Source organism: Bos mutus, chromosome 13, assembly GCF_027580195.1.
Source record: "Bos mutus isolate GX-2022 chromosome 13, NWIPB_WYAK_1.1, whole genome shotgun sequence".
NCBI lineage: Eukaryota > Metazoa > Chordata > Mammalia > Artiodactyla > Bovidae > Bos > Bos mutus.
In genome coordinates, this window is record NC_091629.1 from 317,944 (window position 1) to 338,291 (window position 20,348).

The 20,348-nt window shown below is 40.7% G+C and overlaps 1 protein-coding gene across 2 annotated transcripts in view; it reads right to left on the minus strand.

The window, feature by feature from the left end:
- CAMK1D (calcium/calmodulin dependent protein kinase ID) overlaps positions 1–20,348 on the minus strand; it is a 396,366-nt gene that overhangs the window by 135,361 nt on the left and 240,657 nt on the right. For both annotated transcript variants that reach the window (XM_070380877.1, XM_070380876.1), the window contains exon 3: positions 18,111–18,185. In XM_070380877.1, coding sequence (XP_070236978.1) covers positions 18,111–18,185 — 75 coding nt within the window. The remainder of the gene's footprint in view (positions 1–18,110; positions 18,186–20,348) is intronic.

The following is a 20,348-nucleotide window of genomic DNA, read 5'->3' on the forward strand; positions in this document are numbered from 1 at the left end:
TAGGGCATCAAATTCTATTGACTTGTTTGTAATTCTTAAAATCTTTCATTCCATAATTTATCTTCAAAAAGCTAAACAGGAGTTGGTAATTAGCGACTGATTTGCATTTATTCTTATTTCAATCAATTACCACTTTTTCAAGGATGAATGCAGACGTGTGTGGCCAGAAGCCCTCGCACTATGAATGAGTCATTCACACCAAATGAAGTTTTATCAACTGACCCACTCATCCACCTGCTGCCAGGAGGGCGTCAGGCCTGGAAAGAACCAAACGGCCCCTAGAAGGCTACTCTGGAAAACAAGAGGACATATGTCACAATGGTATTTTTCTAACCTTACAAAAGAATTAGAACATGAAAATACTTTCTCAGCAGAGCCTGGATTGAAATGGTATTTCATTCATCTTAGTCCCGGCTGGTTTTCATCGTGTCCACTTCTGGGGAGCACAGATGATCTGTTTTCAAGCAACTTTAACATATTGGACACCTGAATATATATAGGTCATTAATCAAATGTATTTTCAGCCATGCTTAAAGTCACAGAAGTCTTGAAATCACAAGAACTGAGACAAGACACACTGTTCCTGGGCTTACTAGCCACGATGTTCCTGAGACAGTGTCAGGGAAGAACATGAGGATAATTGGCAGAGAAGCACAATTTGTTACAGCCACACAGATCTTCAATGGGAAAGCCAAGCTTCCTGGTTATCACAGTCCTCAGCAGCTATTAACTTCAATGTCCCCCCTCCTTTTTTAAAATTTATCTCCAGAATATAGAAAAGGGGTCTTTATTTCAGTCTACCACTCGCTCTGTTGCTTGCATTATGGCAAAGGATGCCTCCTGTTCTAGCCTGATGTCTAAGCCCTTTGGTTTGGACACTCCTAGGCTATACATCAGAGAGAGCAATGGCACCCCACTCCAGTACTCTTGCCTGGAAAATCCCATGGATGGAGGAGCCTGGTAGGCTGCAGTCCATGGGGTCGCTAAGAGTCGGACACGACTGAACGACTTCACTTTGACTTTTCACTTTCATGCATTGGAGAAGGAAATGGCAACCCACTCCAGTATCCTTGCCTAGAGAATCCCGGGATGGGGGAGCCTGGTGGGCTGCCGTCTATGGGGATGCACAGGGTCGGACAGGACTGAAGCGACTTAGCAGCAGCAGCAGGCTATACATACACAGAGGCCTTCAGTTTGTGATGTGGTCACAAGAAAATATAATTCTGCTAAGACCGAGGCACCAGTCCCGGTCATCCATCAACCACTTCACATTACAACAAAATGAGAAGCTCATCAATTCACAAAGGTTCTATAAGCTTATATTAAAGGCATGATGGAAATTAAACAGCATCTTTAATCTACTGCAAATGTAAAATCCAGCAGGGAGAGAACAGGTGTAAACATTTCTGGCATACAATTCTGGAAGCACAATACAGGTAGCATTGTGTTGAAAGGCTCTTTGTCACAATAGATGGTACAATATGTTTTTTCCTGAGTATAGACTCAATAAATCAGAGGGAATGGCTGACCCTGAAGCAACATGAATTGCTCAGTGAGATTATTAAAGACCCAAATCATTAAGGACTCAGTTCGACAGTTGAAATTAAAAATGAATCTGTTCTGAAAATGCACCATATCAGACCTTTTTCTCATTTAGAGTCTGATATTATTTGTCAATGTAACTGCCTCTCTCTTAATCACATCTTCATGGTGGAAGATTTAGGCTCTGATTATGCTAAAAAAATGGAATTCTGTGTCATATTGACAACTGATTCTCAATGCTTCAAAAATTATTGGTAGAAGCAAAATAATTACTATTCAGGCTGGCAGTGAAAGATCCAGTGGCTGAAAGACCCAAAGGGTCTTAATGATCTGATAAGTGATTTACAATAAAGTCTTAAAACACTAGGGTTCCTTAATTAAAAAATATATATGGTTTAAGAAAAGAAATTCAAATAGTATAAAAGGGTATATATTAAAAATGTTTTCTTCCTATTCTAAATGTGAATGCTTTCCTCCAAAAATCAACTCTGAGCAGTTTTCTGAATATTCCTCTAAACACTCCCTGTATATATAAGCATACATGTGCCTGTATAACCTATATAACCTTATTTAAAAACACAGGTATGAATACATGCTACAGGGACTTCCTGGTGGTCCAGTGGTTAAGAACCCACACTTCCACTGCAGAGGGCTCAGGTTTGATCCCTGGTCAGGAAACTAAGATCCCACATGCGGTGTGGGGTGGCCAAAAGATTTGTTTGTTTGTTTTTTAAATGCACATAGTGCTTATCAAAACCACCCATATAAGCACTTAACGAAGTAACCTCATCCAGGGCATAACATTCCCATGGAAGTATACGGTGTAAATGGAACTTTCAATGCGGAAACAATGTTAATTTCTAGATGCAACTTGAGCATCTAGAAGCTTAGAATCAAGATGATCCTGTGCAACTATGTTGTTTTACTTACAGATGCCACTGCAGAGGTCTGCCTGTTACTCACTGTTACTTGCTGTACTCTAACCCAGAGAAACTGTTTCCTTCTCTGCACAGGATGCATCAACTCTCTGGGTCATATGCAGAGTGGGAGGGGTGCTATAGCTGGGAGACGGATGGAACAAAATAAAATACAAGTGAAGGGCCCTCAAACTCCTGCAAAACTTCCCTGAAGTATCCAAAATTCCTGCTACTGTCCACTTAGTTGTCCTCAAGGTACAAGTCCACCCACCTCCGGTCACTCATCCACCCTTAATCTCCCACGTTTCCACCATTCAGAAACACCATCTCCTCTAACAAGCTGGGGATGACTGAGAACAGAAGATAGTGAGTCACCACGGAGAGGGACTGGGAATGGCTTTTCTGAATATAAATATGCATAATTCAGTGGCTGGAAAACTATTCCTGGAATCAGATGATGAGCTGCTCAGGCTCTTCATAAGGCACCAGGGTCAATTTACTTAGTTAAGCAAACTGCTCTTGGGAAGGTAGATATTTGAGCAAAGTTAAACAGTTATTTAAACATTATTTTAGAACAATTCCATTATTTGTATGTACTTTAGTTTTTAGATACATGAATTAATAAATTCCAACTCTACTCAGGAAGGGCTAAAAGATTTAGCCACCCCCTTCAAGGACCTTTATCAAGGGTTTATAAACTAAAATAGCCAGAGTCCTTTCTTCCAAATAACTTGGCATCAATCGGCAGGAAATGTTCTGGTTGGGACTGCTTCTGAAATGCTCACTTCCTCTGCATTGACCCCATATCTGACCCAACACACTTTCTCCCCCACTCCCCGTCCCCATCCCATCTGACCCTACAGAGATGCAGTTCAGCCAGATGTTACCGATCCATCAAAATCCCCTGCTGACTCAAGGAACTCCATTCATTCCAGGAGAAGGATGGTTTCTTAAAACTTTAAGATATTAGAAAACACTTCCGGCCGCATCCTAGTCCCTGAACGGGAGCCCCTCTGCCTACTCATAAGCCTTACAAATTGGGCTCTGGGCTCTGTGGTTAGTATACTAGTGATGTCTACATATATCATGCTCTTGCAGACAAGAAATTCCCCTTCTTTAATGATGTGCTTTTCTTAGGCTTCACTGGTTTGTTTTAAAGGCACCAGATGTCACATCTGTATGCAATGCAACTTCATCCCTATGTTAGAGAGCACTCCTGCAACCACTATGAGTGGAAGCACCACGTGCAGCTGCCCTGAAATGTGTTCAATCGCACGTGTTTGTCACTACGGTGTCTGAATAAATGGTTACTGAGGGTGATGAAAAGAAAGGTATGTTGAATGCAAATGCATATGGACATGTTAGCTTATTAGGGTGTTATACCAAAAAAAATCCCTAGATTTCTAAATTCATTGGCTTAACAATCATTTTAAGAATAATGATTTACTTAATAATCATTAATAATCAGAAATAATTTACTCAATATCAATAATCAGAAAAATTTACTTAATAATCATGAACCTTTTAAGTTCCAGGCATTGGGATAAATCTTGAGAATGTACAAATAAGACAATGCTTCAAGGGAGCTTACAGTTAGAAGAGAGACATGTGTGAGCAAGTGAAGAGCAAAAAGAATGCAATGAAATCATTTATGGGACAGTGGGAAAAGACAGGAAGGACCGGTTTAATTCCTAGAGATAAGGCAGATTAGAAAGAGAACTGCAGCAAGAACTACTGAATTACTTAGGAACTAACCAGCCTATTCAGAGAGTGAACGAAGCCACTGAAATTAATAAAATCATACAATATCTGAATTTTTTATTTATGGACTGACAACTGGCTTACCACATTGGTATGTCGATGAAAAAGGATTTTGTTTAATAACTATCTTCAAAAAGAAACTCATTTCCAAAAAATAAAATAACATATCCACATATATTAATTAAAAAAAAACTTCTTTCTGTTGACTATATGAATATCAGAAAATAACATAAGCAGAATAAATACATTTGGAATATAGTCACCTATTTTCATTAATTTTTAATTCATATCCCTCTTTAAATCCACATCTAAAGAATTCACTTTTTCTAATGTGGACCTATTATTTAAAATTTTTCATAAAATTACTTACAATCTTCAAAGTTGTATTTTATAATCACTAAATTTGAAACTGTGAACACCCGTGGTGGATTCATGTCAATGTATGGCAAAACCAATACAATATTGTAAAGTAAAAACAAAAAAATGTGAACAACTTCAAGAGAATTTTTTCTATTAGCCATAATATTTTTAACTTAGAAAACACTCTTTATGTAACTGCTTCAATACCTAGTATATTCAAAGTAAGTCCTGCTAAACAAAAACATTCTAAATTGTAAATTTTAAGTCAAAATACATAAATACTTCAGCCCAAGTATTTTTATACAGTTACTGTCATTTTGCTACGTTTCTTGAACAAATACTATCTTTCTTTGATAAATACTACCCTCCTTTTGGAGAAGGAAATGGCAACCCACTCCAGTACCCGTGCCTGGAGAATCCTGTGGAGGGAGGAGCCTGGTAGGCTACAGTCCATGGGGTCGCAGAGTCAGACATGACTGAGCGACTTCACTTCACTTCACTTCACCCTCCTTTTAAAAGATAAACCCTGTCAAATTTGTCTCTGTTGATAATTTTTAAAATGTTTATCTATATGTGAAAGCTGCAAAACAGTTTTCCCGGTCTCAATTCATTGCAGTACAGATACAAAGTTACCCAATTAAAAATAGAAGTTCCACCAAGATGCTGCTCACAGATTCAGTTATTCCAAAGGACAATCACAAAATCCTGAAGCTATGAGTTTGTATACATATATACAATGTATATGTATATGACATTACTTATATATGTATGAATACATATACATATGTGTATATATATAAGACTTTATTTGAGCTCTCATCATGTAATTTGTTCAGTTTCTTTCTTTCATAGGGATGTGATTTCAAGTTTTGTCTTCAATAACTGCAGTTTGCTAAAAATGTCAAAAGTTGTTATTGTTTTGCACTTGAATTGTTGAATACTTTGATGAAAGATTTCCAGCTGCTTTTTTAACTTATACAATCAAAATATGGGGGATTTGTTTACAAGAAGCTTGTAAACACTTTAGTATCCTTGTATTGATTTACAAAGTACAATCCTTAAAGGCTCATACAGTTCTAATACCCAATCAATACAGCAGGTAGCTTAGAAGAACAACGCATGTCTGGAGTGAGGGGAAAACAAGAGAACAGAAGCAGAATCTTGCCAGAATCACATAAAAAGAAAGCTGAGTGATGCTGGACTGGGCTGAGATTGGAGACCATTTAATTTTCAGCAGATCCAAGCCACCAGAATGTGTCCTAAATTCCAGTGGTACCCAGCAGCCCTCGTGTATGAGCAGAAGTCACACTGATGTCAAGTTTTGCATCTGCAAGATGGATACAGCAGGCAAGGAAGGAAGGATGCTGACAGGGGAGTGACCATGGAGATACTGGAAGGGTGCAGAGGGAGGCATTGGGGGACCCCAATAATGCCAAAGAAGAGGCAAGAAATTTTAAAAATTGAGGGATTGTTGTCAGCTAGGCTGAGAACAGGTAGAAATTGATGTGTCAGACAACAAAGTATTCAATGTATAAAAGAAGGTGGGGCCAAACAGTACAAACTTCCAATTATAAAGAAGAAGGAGGGATGTAATTTACAACACGATAAATGTAAATAATACTGCTGTATATTACAAATGAGAGTTACGAGAGTAAATCCTAAAAGTTCTCATCACAAGTACCTATATGAAATGATGCATATTTATCAAAGGTATTGTGATACCACTTCATGATGTAAATGAATCAAACCATTGTGCTGTATACCTTCAACTTACACAGCCCTGTATGTCAATTCTATCTCAATAAAACTGGAAGGAAAGAAAGAAGATGGGGGATGACAGAAACAAGGAAGGCTGGAAGAAAACAAAGCTTGAGGGTCTGAGCCTCAAAGAAGCAAGGATTTTGATTTCAAGATGTAAAGTTAATTATCCAGATCTAGCAGAATTCTAAATGCCTGCTTCCAGACAGCAACCAGAGAACCTCTCTACAACCCCCAGCCCCGCCCTGTAAAACATCGAATTTCCTCCACTAATCGGGGTTGCCAAACCAGCTTCATCATCAACCTGCCTTATCTATGAAGCCCCATGGATTCACAGAGACAGAACATGCTTTTAAAAGTATCATCTTGGGAAATGGAGAGACTGGGCTAGCACATGCAGAAAACCAAACTACTGGATTTCTAATGTCTATGCTTGTTTCACACTGAGAAAATGGGTCAGCAAATGAAACAGACCACGGAACCTGAGACCTGAGACCTTCGGCTTGTCTGACACAAGAAAACAACAACGACAAGACTCTTCCACTTTACAGACAAACCAGGGAGGCCAGGTGCTGAGCCGTGACGGGACTCATCAGAGGCAGGAGATGGCCCGGCATCCATGGTTCCTTTCATCTGCAGCATCCTTATGTTAATTTCTGAAATAAACCCCATGAAGTGAAGTGAAAGTTATGTCCGACTCTTTGTGACCCCATGGACTATACAGTCCGTGGAATTTTCTAGGCCAGAATACGGGAGTGGGTAGCCTTTCCCTTCTCCAGGGGTTCTTCCCAACCCAGGGATCAAACCCAGATCTCCCACGTTGCAGGCGGATTCTTTACCAACTGAGCCACAAGGGAAGCCCAAACCCCATGAGATCACCCCCAAATCTCCTTCCAGATGCTGGACAAGATCTCCAATGGAACAGGAGGGAGTTTACACTGAATAGCCTCAACCTTCCCCATGAAATAATCTGAAAAAACCATTTGGATTTCCATGATCCCAAGGAAAGGGCAGTGATTCCCTCAAAAGGACAGAAGTTGGTGTTGAATTTGATTATTTCCAAGGTTACCTTGGGCTCCATCCCAGGACTTTATAGTGTCTTTGCCGTGCAGGGACTCAGATGTAAATCGGCAATCCAGGACGCAGTCACTTAAAAGTGAATGTGCCGCGACACAAGTAAACTGTGGAGTGTTCTAGAACTCCCCGCTTCAGACCTCCTCCCTGCTACCCCTCCTCCTCCTGAATCCAGGCCCCACTCGACGTGCGCCCCAACTGGGGCCCTTCTGCTGAGCTGCTCACCTGCGCCCTGCCTCTCAGCGGCCTCTCAGGCCCCTTGACTGTCCCCTACTGTGGGGCACACCTGCCCCACCCTCACCCTGCACCTGCGGTCATGCTACCGGAATGCTTTCTCTGACAGCCACATGCAGGGCTGGCCACAGCAAAGGCTACGCCAAGTGCAAAATAAAACCAAATGTTTCTTGCTCAAAAACCAGGAAAACTTTTCCCCCCTTTCTTCTACTGTCTCTCACTCAACCTGTCATGGTGCTTTTTTCTTTTTTTATGTTATTTAATGTCATGCTCCTTCAGTCACGGGGATACTCACCTGTGGGGTGAGTGCAGACCCCACAGCACCTGCAGTTCCACTGCGGTGTGGACTGTAGACATCTGACCAGAACCCCCACCATGCCCAGATCCCCACAGGGTGGGAGCAGGGGAGAAGGTGGCAGGTGGGAAGACGACAGGAGGCAGAACTTGATACAAGCTGATGCTCCAAGTTCCTGGGACTTCACTTACAAAACACAAATTCAGAGTCAATCACTGCTATATTTAGAATGGATAACCAACAAGGACCTACTGTATAGCACAGGGAACTCTGCTCAGTGTTATGTGGCAGACTGAATGGGAGGGGGATTTGGGGGAGAATGGATACCTGTGTCTGTATAGCTAAGTCCTTTGCTGTCCACCTGAAACTCACAACATTGTTAATCAGCTATATTCCAATACAAAATAAAAAGGTTTTATTTAAAAAAGAGAAAAAAAGAATTTTAAGATGGCAAGTACAAAATACTAAACTCTAAATGTGGGGTCTTTTATGGGTGCAGGGCTCCATGAGCCACACCAGTGAAGTCAGGCCTGGCCATGCAGTTCATGACCTCACTTCCTTCAGGTCTCTGCTCAAATGTCACCTCTCAGAAAGCTCTCCCCTGACCATGTGTATAAAATAGCAAACCACTCACCCACCTTTCAGAATTTCACATCCTCTGACTCTCCTTTTCTCGATAGACCTTACCACTGCCTGGTAGATGGGAACTTGTTGATGAAGTGACCTGTGCATCTGTTGTCTGTCTCTCCTGCTATAATGTTTGCTCTGTTGAGGAAGGGAGTTCGCGGTGTTCATTGTTACATCTCCTGGGTTAATAAACCCAGACATATGGCAGGGGCTCCAGAAGCACCTGCTGAGTACATGAATGAATGGTTATAAGCTGCACAATGACCACGACAGGTTGTAAATGTGCGTTTCAGGAATTTCAGGAAAGAGTGAGTCTTTGTGAGCTGGGGCCCGGGTACACAGCTTACATTCTAAAGAGGAATAATTTTATGACTGCTTTCTTCAAGGTTTGTGCAGAATTCTCTAAGGTCACAGAGAAGGCTCTAGTGGAGGTGACACCCTTGGGTGGAAAGTGATTAGGACTTAGCTTGATGGATGTGCTGGGCATAAGGGGGTTGTACTCCAGGCTGAAGGGCTGCTTTAAAAAAAAAAGAAGAAGCATTAAGCAGTCTGGGTGGGATATGAGGGTTTAGTCTGATGGCCCAAGAGAAAAGAGAGGGTCCAGATGCCTCAGAAGAGGAGAAAGACCATTTAAAAACCTGGGAAGACATGAGAGAAACTCTGAGGCTAGGACATCCACATCCTACTTGCAGAGCATGAGAAAATTGGTTTGCTTGGAGTAGAGAGTCTGGTTCTTTTAATAAGTCATCAAATGGAATTGTAATTCAGGGGCATCTTATACTAGAATGTCTAATCTGATATATGCAATTTATTACAGAAATTTATTATATTAATTTATATGCATGCTTTTTATAAGCCTCAAATGTTTATCTACTAGAGAATTAGAAGCAATGAAGTCTACAGAGATATCTCTATTTTTTATTTTATAAGCTCCAATTGCTGACTCTACACCATCACATGTATCCTTAAATCAAATAAATATGTGTACAATGTGTGAGTTAGTAAGTCGGTAATTTCTGAAATTGATGTTTTATATTCTATGGATGCCTCTACTTTTTATATATGTTTATGGATTCTCAAATTTGAATCCATATCAGTGACCAGATGCAATCTATCAAAATGTTTACAATTATTCTAAAATGTATATGGTAGTGGTAGTTTAGTCGCTAGGATTTTTAAATTGTGCATACTTTAAAGAACTCACTAGATTTCAGGGAAGTAGTTCAACTTTGTTCAAACTGGATAAAATGGGGTAAGATGGTGTTTGTGCTGTGCGTAACTGCTCAGTTGTGTCTGACTTTAGTGACCCCGTGGACGGTAGCCCACTAGGTTCCTCTGTCCATGGGGATTCTCCAGGCAAGAACGCTGGAGTGGGTTGCCATGCCCTCCCCCAGGAATCGAACCCAAGTCTCCCACACTGCAGGCCGGATTCTTTACCATCTGAGCCACCAGGGAAGCCCAAGAACACTGGAGTGGGTAGCCTAGCAATTGAACCGGGGTCTCCTGCATTGCAGGCAGATTCTTTACTAGCTGAGCTACCGGGGAAGCCCAAGATGTTGTTTAGAATAAAATTACAATGTATCAAACATGATTGCATTAAAACATGATTATAAAGTCAAACTGTTATAAGAGACAATGAAGGACATTATATGTTGATAAAAGGATCCATTCAACAAGAATGTCAGAGGTCCAAAATACATGGAGCAAACATCAGAAGGACTGAAGAGAAAAGCAGCTCTATAAGACTAGAAGGAGACTTCAATATACTGCTGCTGCTGCTGCTAAGCGGCTTCAGTCGTATCCAACTCTGTGCGATCCCATAGATGGCAGCCCACCAGGCTCTCCATCCCTGGGATTCTCCAGGCAAGAACACTGGAGTGGGTTGCCATTTCCTTCTCCAATGCATGAAAGTGAAAAGTGAAAGTGAAGTCACTCAGTCGTGTCTGACTCCTAGCGACCTCATGGACTGCAGCCTACCAGGCCCCTCCGTCCATGGGATTTTCCAGGCAAGAGTACTCTCCATAATAAATGGAACAGTCAAACAGCATATCAATAAGGAAAAAGAGGCTTTGAACATCTCTACAACCCACCTGAACCCAAGAGACATACACAGACTATACCACCCAGCAACAGTACATGCACATTTTTGTCAACAGTCTTATGGACTCTGTGGGAGAGGGAGAGGGTGGGAAGATTTGGGAGAATGACATTGAAACATGTAAAATATCATATAAGAAACGAGTTGCCAGTCCAGGTTCGATGCACGATACTGGATGCTTGGGGCTAGTGCACTGGGACGACACAGAGGGATGGTATGGGGAGGGAGGAGGGAGGAGGGTTCGGGATGGGGAACACATGTATACCTGTGGCGGATTCATTTTGATATTTGGCAAAACTAATACAATTATGTAAAGTTTAAAAATAAAATAAAATTTAAAAAAAAAGTTCAGATGGAACATTCTCCAGGATACATTAAGAAACAAAACACAAAAAATTAAATTTTAAAAGAATGAAGTCATACAAAGTTTCTTTTATGATCACAAGGGAAGGAAACTAGAAATCAACAGCAGAAGGAAAGCTGGACATAATTCATAAATATGTAGAAATTAAACAACACACCAAGTCAAAGAAGAAATCACAAGGGAAAGGAGAAACTATCTTGAGACAAGTGAAAATGGAAACACAATATACCAAAAATAGGATTCAGCAAAAGCACAGCTAAGAGGAAAATTTATAGCTGTAAATGCTTACTTAAAAAAAAAAAATCTTAAAAGATCTAAAAAATGTGATTGTATTTTGGCAATTTCACAGTTGAACCTAGTGAAACTGGTCCATGATTATACTGGATCTCGGCGTTTTTCTTTTCTTTTCCTTCTTAACTCTCTAAACTCTTTAACTCTCAGTAGGTTTTTCAGTGGCAGGAAAGACAATAAAGCCATATTAAGTAATAAGCCTAGAAGATGACAGAGTAGCAGCAGCTGCAGTATTGGGTTTGTCTCTGCCAACGTCTCCAGCCATATCTCCCACCAAGAGGACATACCATCCCCAATCCCAGCCAGACTGAAACCCCACAGGACTAAAACCACATACAGCTTGAGCCCCAAAGACATGTCCCTACAGACTGAGCACATTACAGAAGGCCCCTTTCACAGACCGAACCTTCCACGGATTGAACATACGACAGACTGCATCCCCCATAAACTGAAACCCTTAAAGAACAGACTGCCACAGACTGGACCCCCTTCATTCTAAACCCTTCAAAGACTGGACCCCCCACACACTGGACCCCTCACAGACTAAACCTCTCACAAACTGAACACATCAAAGACTGAATCCCCCATAGGCCACACCCCTTGAAGAACAGACCCCCCTGTTGATTAGACTCCTGATATTCTAAACCCCTCACAGATTGGACTCCCACAGACAGGACCCCTCACAGACTAAACATCTCACAAACTGGACCCCCCACAGACTGAGCCCCTCACATCCTACCCAGGCTCCTTAAAGCCTCTCTGTGTACCAGCCTTTCGGCCTTGCATGTTATGATGGCTCCTCTGCAAAGAGAGCCTTAGATTCCCCCAACCACACCTCACGTGGGTCCCCCAGTCCCCTGCCCACCCACCCAATACTGAACAGAAGTCACAGGTCCTCTGGGCTCTCAATTAGTGCCTGTTGTGAACAGAGATAAGACTTTGGTAATCTATATGTAAATATACTAAGGTGTCATAGTCAGAAGCACTTTTGTCTTCATGATTATGCTTGGCTACTTACAAAAGACTTTCTATTGGGAGTCATAATTTGTGTTCTAATTAAAACTGTTTCTGGGAACACACGGTATGAATTATGAATACAATACCTACATGAAGCTAACACTGACAACCCACAAACAAGGAACTATTCAAACAGCTTCGTACACCAGCTAATGAAGTAGATAAATCATATTTTCTCTTGGAAGCTGCATATATTTTTGTGTCTTGGACTGCTCAGGAATCAAATTAACATTCTTTAAAGAATATGTGTTTAATCACTAGTTTTCAGGCTCAGCGGTTAACTAGCTGTACATATCTTAATGCTATCATGGAATAAAAGGAACATTATAAATATCTTTATCTTATGTGGTATATGCCAATGCAGAAAGTCACAATATTGATAAAACACATTCATTCATTTCTTCATTAATTGAAAAAATTATTTAAGAAAGAGACATGATCATTGCTATGAATGAATTGAGATTGCTTTAGCATTTCCTGTGATATCATCTAGTAAATTTTTCCCCTCACAAACTACTACAAAATAGAGGGCATATTATAGTCAGCTAAGCTTTCATGAAATCCTAAGTAATACATTTTTCCAGGTTAACTGAACTACTCACATTAATATTACCTATGAGATTCTTTCCTACAAAATGTCAACAGTATATTGTATTACAATGATTACGTGTATCCACTGGGTCACCCTCTGGCTTGGATGAAGGATCCAGCATTTCTGCTCAGGTTCTTCATGTAAAATTGGGATAAGAGTTGCTCCTTGGGGTAAGAATTAAATGAGTGAATAAATGTTAACCACTTTTCCTTTTATATGTGATCATTAATGGAACAAATATTTGGTAAGTGCCTACCATAGGGGGCAAGCACGTTTCTAAACAGAGAACAAAACAGAGGGACATTTTCTGACGGTGGTATAGAGAAAAATCCAGCTGGGAAGAAGACAGGGAATGAATGAACATGTGGCAGGAGATGGGAGAAGAGATGCTGTTTCACAGGGCAGCTAGGGAACAACTCACTGGAAAAGTGACATTTGGTAGAAATTCTAATATTTCTAGTATTCCCACGGCAGCATGAAGAGACAGAGTTCCAAGCAGAACAAAGGTCCACTGGGCCGCAAGCACGGTGCGTTTGAGGAACAGCAACGTGAATGAAACAATGCAGCTGAATGAGGTAATGAGAGAGGAGTGGGAGAGATGAGGTCAGGGAGGTGACCAGGGGGTCTGGACACGGGAGGTCCTGGAGACCGCTTCAAGGACTCGGTCTCAGGACCTTCCCTGGCAAGGCAGTGGTCGAGACTCCCTGCTTCCGCTGCTGGGGCTCTGGGTTCTGAAATGGGAAGGCAGTGGGAGTTCTCCACAGAGTCATGACAAGGTCTGGCTAACACGCTGAGAGAGAACAGTGCAGCCGGGCAAGGCTGCGGGAGGAAAGAGGAGTTTCATTCATGGTGGTGATGATGGCGAGAAAGCGGCTGAATCCTCAGGATAGTCTCGAGGGGGTAACCGCAGGGTGTGCCGACGGATGGGATTGTGGGGCATGAGAGAATAAAAGATGAGTCAGGGAGGACTTTGCATTTGGCCTGAGCAATTGGAAGAAAGGAGTTTACCACTTGCTGAGATGAGACCGACAGCAGGAGAAGCAGATTCTGTGGAACGTTCAGGAGTTTATTTCAAATCTCATGAGTGAGTAATACTCATGACACGGCCAAGTGGAGCCACTGAGCAGACAGTTGGATATACAGCCTGGATGTAGGGAAAGGTCTAGACTGAGGATATAAATTCAGGAGTTACCCACATATAGACATTTAAGCCTAACTGAAAATATGATATAATTCAACTCAATACGAGGTATAATCTCATTCTTTAAAAAGTATTCTGATTTGTCCTTTGAATTTTATCAGCCTGAAGTGTATTTTGCATCCTAAGTTGTTACAGATGTGGAAGGGGAGGAGTTGAGGGTGGTCTTTTATCATCTCCAGGTATGTGGGCTAATATTCCACAAAGTCAGGCCAGAAATAAAGTTGAAACAAACTGACTTTTCTTCTATAATTTACCCCAGTGTCATTTTGACCTCACACCATCTAAAAGAAGAATGTTCCAAAAAGAACTATTCATTATGCTGTACACCTAAAATGAATACGAAGTTATAAGCCAATTATCTCTCAATAATCACAAAAAGAACTAAAACAGAGAAGCAAGTTCCAGAAAATAGCATTCTGAAAAAAAAGATATTTGTCCCAAAACCCAAATAAAATTTAAATATAGACCTCTATAAACAATCTAGTCTCTTTTGCTGCAACAGCAATGGAACAAGTATGCTACATACTCAGAGTTGAAACAGCAATTAGCTAAGTAATAAAATTAGGGGGCTGAGCATCCTCTATAATATCTGAGTGTCAGTGACCACGATGATGTTTCCCAGGAAGCCAGAAATCTCCCAGTAACAAATATTGTGAAATATAGTTCCCCTCAAATGCTGTGTTCTAGATCAGCCTCGAGTACTTAGAAAATAAGGACTTTCTAAACTCTTCAAAAACAAACAAACAAACAAACCCAAACCTCCTTCCGCTGATCTAAGCAGAAAAGACACGGGGGTCTTGGGGACAAAAACTATTGAGGCTTATCAATAAAAACTAAAACACAACAACAAAAACAATAAAGCCCACAAAATCCTCAGCCTGACCAAAGATTTTCCCAGGACTGTATTCTGATAGATCAAAGCTTTTCTGTCATTGCTTTTTCCCTTCTTGCCTTCCTTCCTCTCTCCCTCGTTTCTTTTTTTTTTTTTTTTTGTCACTGCTTTAAAGAAACATCACTGGTTTAGATAAAAAATGGAGAAGAGGAAGGAATAAGAAAGGTCAATCTCAATTTTTAAAATATCTGACATAAAATACTTTAAAGGAATATAATTACAACATTAAAATACACTTAATATTTAGGACTAAACTATCAACATTTTACCAAATGCAATTCCTTTGGGGACCAACCAGAATTAATGTGAATTGCAGATGACATGACTGTTTAGATAGAAAATATTAAGGAATCCACAAAACAACTACTACAACCTGTAAGTCAATCTAGCAAAGTTGTAGGTTAATGTACAAAAATCAATTGTATTTTTATACAATTATACATACTACACATATAATAGCAGTGAGTCAATGGAAAAATGAAATAAACAAGAGGACTGAAATGGGAAAATATTTCAGAATAAATTCAACAAAGACAGGAAGATTTATACACTGACAATAACAAAGTAGTAAAAGCAATATTTCAAAGTTTGTCCCATTCTGGACGCTTTCATGCTCTCCTGCCAGCCCACCCTTATATACGCGCTTCTGCTCCTAAGTATATAACCAAGCTGCTTAGAAAGGCAGAATTCAAATGTACTTGAACTTTATCTCATAAAATTAAAGACCATCTGCAGAGACAGACTGATAAAATGATATAATTCCATAAAGAAATTAGTCTGCATTGAGGACCTATTATTTATAAGATTATTTCTCACACATTTTTTCTCTCTCAGTACTCACTGTAGCCCTCTATGTAAATATATTATTATTATGTAAAATTTTTTCCAGTAAGGAAACGGAGACTGAGAAAGGCCCAGTTATTTGCCAAAATACACCCAGCTATTAAGAGGCAGAGCTGAGACACATATATTTGGGGTGCTTTCCACTTATTTAGTGACATTACCATAAACAGAGAATTTAAAGCAAGTGAATACATGTAGTTTTGGATTCAACTATCAATACTTTGGGGTTTTTTTTTGTATCACCAATAAAGAAGCACACATTTAAATATAATACTGACATTTTGTGGGGCTTTTTCTTGTCACCAAAATGTCCTATTTTTCCCACAGGGCAGTCAGTTTTTGGTGGAAAGGTGATTCACCTGCTTCTTTAAGAGCTGGTTCTGTATAAAACAGAGTCCCACGAGCTTCTAGGAAGTACCTGAGACTTGGGGAGAACTAGAAATGTGCTGCTGCCTTTGCTGCTGCTGCTGCTGCTGCTGCTGCTGCTGCTGCTAAGTCGCTTCAGTCGTTTCCGACTCTGTGCGACCCCATAGATGGCAGCCCACCAGGCTCCTCCATCCCTGGGATTCTCCAGGCAAGGACACTGGAGTGGGTTGCCATTTCCTTCTCCAATGCATGAAAGTGAAAGTGAAGTCGCTCAGTTGTGTCCAACTCTTAGCGACCCCATGGACTGCAGCCCACCAGGCTCCTCTGTCCATGGGATTTTCCAGGCAAGAGTACTGGAGTGGGGTGCCATTGCCTTCTCTGAGAAATGTGCTAAGTTTGCTAAATTATAAAACAAACAGAATAGCACAGAACTAGGAGAGCCCACACTTAGGATACTGAAAATTTAACATGGAGCCAGCAGTCATTGCCTATTGTATGGCAGACAACACCACAAGAACCTGTAAAACTGCTTATCACCATCTCGGACTGTCTTTCGTCAGAGAAAAAACACCCACATGCTTCCAACCTAGACATTTTTAGAAGTATCTATACAAAAATCTCATAATCTACTAAAAATACTTCAAAATAATGAAATATTAAACAAATGCATTGATGAACAGCTGTTTGCATGTTAATATGATTCCAAGTTAATACACTGTTTAAACATTCATCAGGAAAAGGAAAATCGATTTAAAAAATAAACCGTAATGCCTGACCCTCAAATCTTCTACCTTTGGAAATCCAAAGTCTGAAAATCATTAATAAATAACAAAATAAATAACAAAATAACAAATATTTTGACCTTCAACAAAAATCCCCTTCGGTTATTAAGCTCAATCGTACAGTGTTTCAGAATTTACTCAAGTCGTGGTGAAAATGTAGCACTCTGATCCAGTTTCCATCACTTAATACTAACAAATTTAATCCTAGGATACTCCTACTAATTATATCACTTAGAAGAAAGCATTTGTGTAAGTGGGGAGGCTAATTTCATCTCACATTTAAAAAAAACAAATGTTCAAGTGAAGTCTCTACCTAGATTTTCAGCTTTCTTATTTCTTCCACCTTCTGGTAAGCTCCAGAGTTACTGGAATGCAGAAATATTCTAAAGGGGGACTATGTTAATGGCATAGTCTGACTCCAATTATATGTCTCTTGTGTCTGGCATGAATCTCATGCACTTTCATCTGCCAGCAGCAGAAGAGGAGAAGGGGAGGGACAGAACACAGAGCTGCCATCTGCTGCTACCCTGAGAAATGCAGCTCCTGAGAAATGAAGACAAGCCGGGGAGTTTCTCCTGGAGACAGAAGCCGTGTGTATATCCCAGCGGGACCACGAAGTGCTTCCAGGAAGCAACATTTGGACCTCGCACATTAAAAAGCAAAAGAATTTCCCTGGAGATCCAGTGATTAAGAAGCTGGGCTTCCACTGCAGGGGGCATGGATTCAATCCCTGGTTGGAGAACTAAGATCTTACAAGTCACGTGGGAATAATAAACAAATAAAAATAATTTTTTTTTAATCCACAGTTAAAAAAAACTTACAAGAGACATCCTAAATAGAGTGACCCTGCAAAAGTAGCACTGGATTCCATTATGAGAACTGTAGATTTTCACATCCAGCAGCTGCAGACAACAGCAAGTGAGGTCTCAAGGTCACTGTCCTTAGACAGACACATTCTTAACCCAGTGTCCCGCAGTTCCCACCACCCGCTGGGGTCTTACTACTGACCCATTCCATTAATTCGTTTCACAACCTGGCCCTTTAGGCATCTGAGTTTGCAACCCCTGGTCTGCAAACAATTAAACACAGTACTTACAGCTGCATGACCAAGTACAAGTGATTTGGGCTTTCATAGATGTCTTCCAGGGCCACGATGTTCTCATGCTTAATCCTGAAAGGAAAAAAAAGTGCGCATATGGAATAAGTACATGAGACATGTAAGTACAGAGACATGCTACCTTAAAACAAAAAACAAAAAAACACACATGTCGTAATAGCAAAAAGTTCTAAGACAGAATCTAAACACTACAAGGTGATGTTTTAAGATGCCTCTTCATCTTTTCCCCAGACTTTTTTCCCGACTTATCTTCCACGCTCTCTGCTCTTCTCTCTGGAGGCTCTGTATCTGATCACATAGCAATACAGGATAACCATCACTGCTTCCCTGTACACCCTACCCCTCTAGCATTTATTCACAGGAATCCCAGGAATGGGCCAAAATCCTATTATCTGGCAGGGTGCACTTTGGACAGCTGAGCCCCCAAGGAGCATTTACTTGTTTCCTCTTTTGCAGCCTCACAACGGCCATCACAGACTGACCAGAACAGCCCATTGTATGTAAATCCATCCCCACAACAGGCTGGATGTTCCAGGGATCAGCTTCACCTTCAGGTTTCTGACTCCAGGGTAAGTAATGGAAAACTAGACTGACCACCTCATTGGGGTTCTAGTCACCATTATCCTCAAAGGGCCGTTCAGTACCCCAAGCAAAGTAGACCGATGCTTCCCCAAGAATGCCTCCCAAACAGGCAGCACCAGCGTCTCCTGGGAGATAGTGAGAAATGCAAATTCTCCTCAGACAGAATCAGAATCTCTGAGGCTGGAGCCCAGGAACCTGCTTTAACAAGATCCTCAGATGATCAGTCTGCACAAGGGGAGGTGGAGGAATTCTGTATTATGACAGGGCTTCTCAAAGGGCACACTTGAATCTCTGGGGAATCTGGTCCCAGCACACATTCTGATTCAGTGGATTCTGGGCAGGGCCTGAGAGCCTGGCATTTCTAACAAGCTCCCAGGAGATGATGGTGCTGCTGGTCTGCAGACCACACCGGGAGCAGCAAAGTCCTAACAATAAAACTAAAAGAGAAGAAAACAGTCTAATTCTTGCCCTTCGAACTACCGATTAGGAATAGCTTCTGCTCAGAATGTACAACTTGGTGTTTATTTAAAACATTTGAGAGAAGAATCATTTCATTATGAGCTAATTAGCTCTTACCACAAACTTCTTTGAAATGACTGCTGAACCATTTAAAAGCAAGCATTGAACAGGCAGATTCCTGTGAATCCCTGAAAATAGGCATGACAGGCTTCTCATCCTATTTCCCCTCAGTACTTAGCACAGAGCTGCTTGATAGCATGGAGCTGCTTTGCTCCTAAACAACGAGTCATTATTTATTTAGGGAAAATGAATGCAATTTTCCTAAGTGTGAAATGTCTACCCCTCAAAAGAAATTTATAAGATAGAACAAACCAGAATATGATCTTCCTTTTGAGCAGATGAAACAAGAGAACAAAAGAATTAACTAAGAGAGGCTATGCTTTGTTTTGATCACTGCAGCTCTTATCAGTCAATGCAGTTGATGTGTAGGAAGTAAGAACACAGATTATCCCAAATTCACATTTCATCTGATTCCAAGGCAGGGAACCTAATTATTTGTTGGCAGTGGCTTCTGTGGTTCCTAAGCAAAATAATATCAGCAACATATCATATGAACCAAGGAAACCATGAGAGAGTAACCTGGCACCCTGATACCCCAGATGTTTGTGGAATTATTATTATTGGACACGTGAAAAAAAATGCAAAAACAGTACAGAATACATGGATTTTCCCCTTTTCCAATTAAAAAAAAATGCCATTGGAATCCATCACATAGGCACAAATGTCTTCTTTCAGTGAAGTTTACTTGGGAGTTAATTAAGAGCTTAGACTTATGGGAATGTGAAAGGAATGGGGTTTATACGGAGAACTGCCAGATAAAACACAGGACACTCAGTTACATTCAATTCTAGATAAACAATGATTACTTTTAAAATATAAATGTGTCCCAAATACTGCACTGCAGTTTATCTGAAATACAAATGTAAGTGGGTGCTAGATCTGGCCACTCAAGTACATGAATCACAATAAATGAGCCTCCAAACTGGGCTTGGGGGTTGTACCTAGAATCTTAGCTCCCCTCAGAGGTTCGGCCAAGAAGACAATTTGAACCCTGGACTACAGCCATTAATACAGATTCAACTATATACAAAGAGTCAACTATATACAAAGCACCTG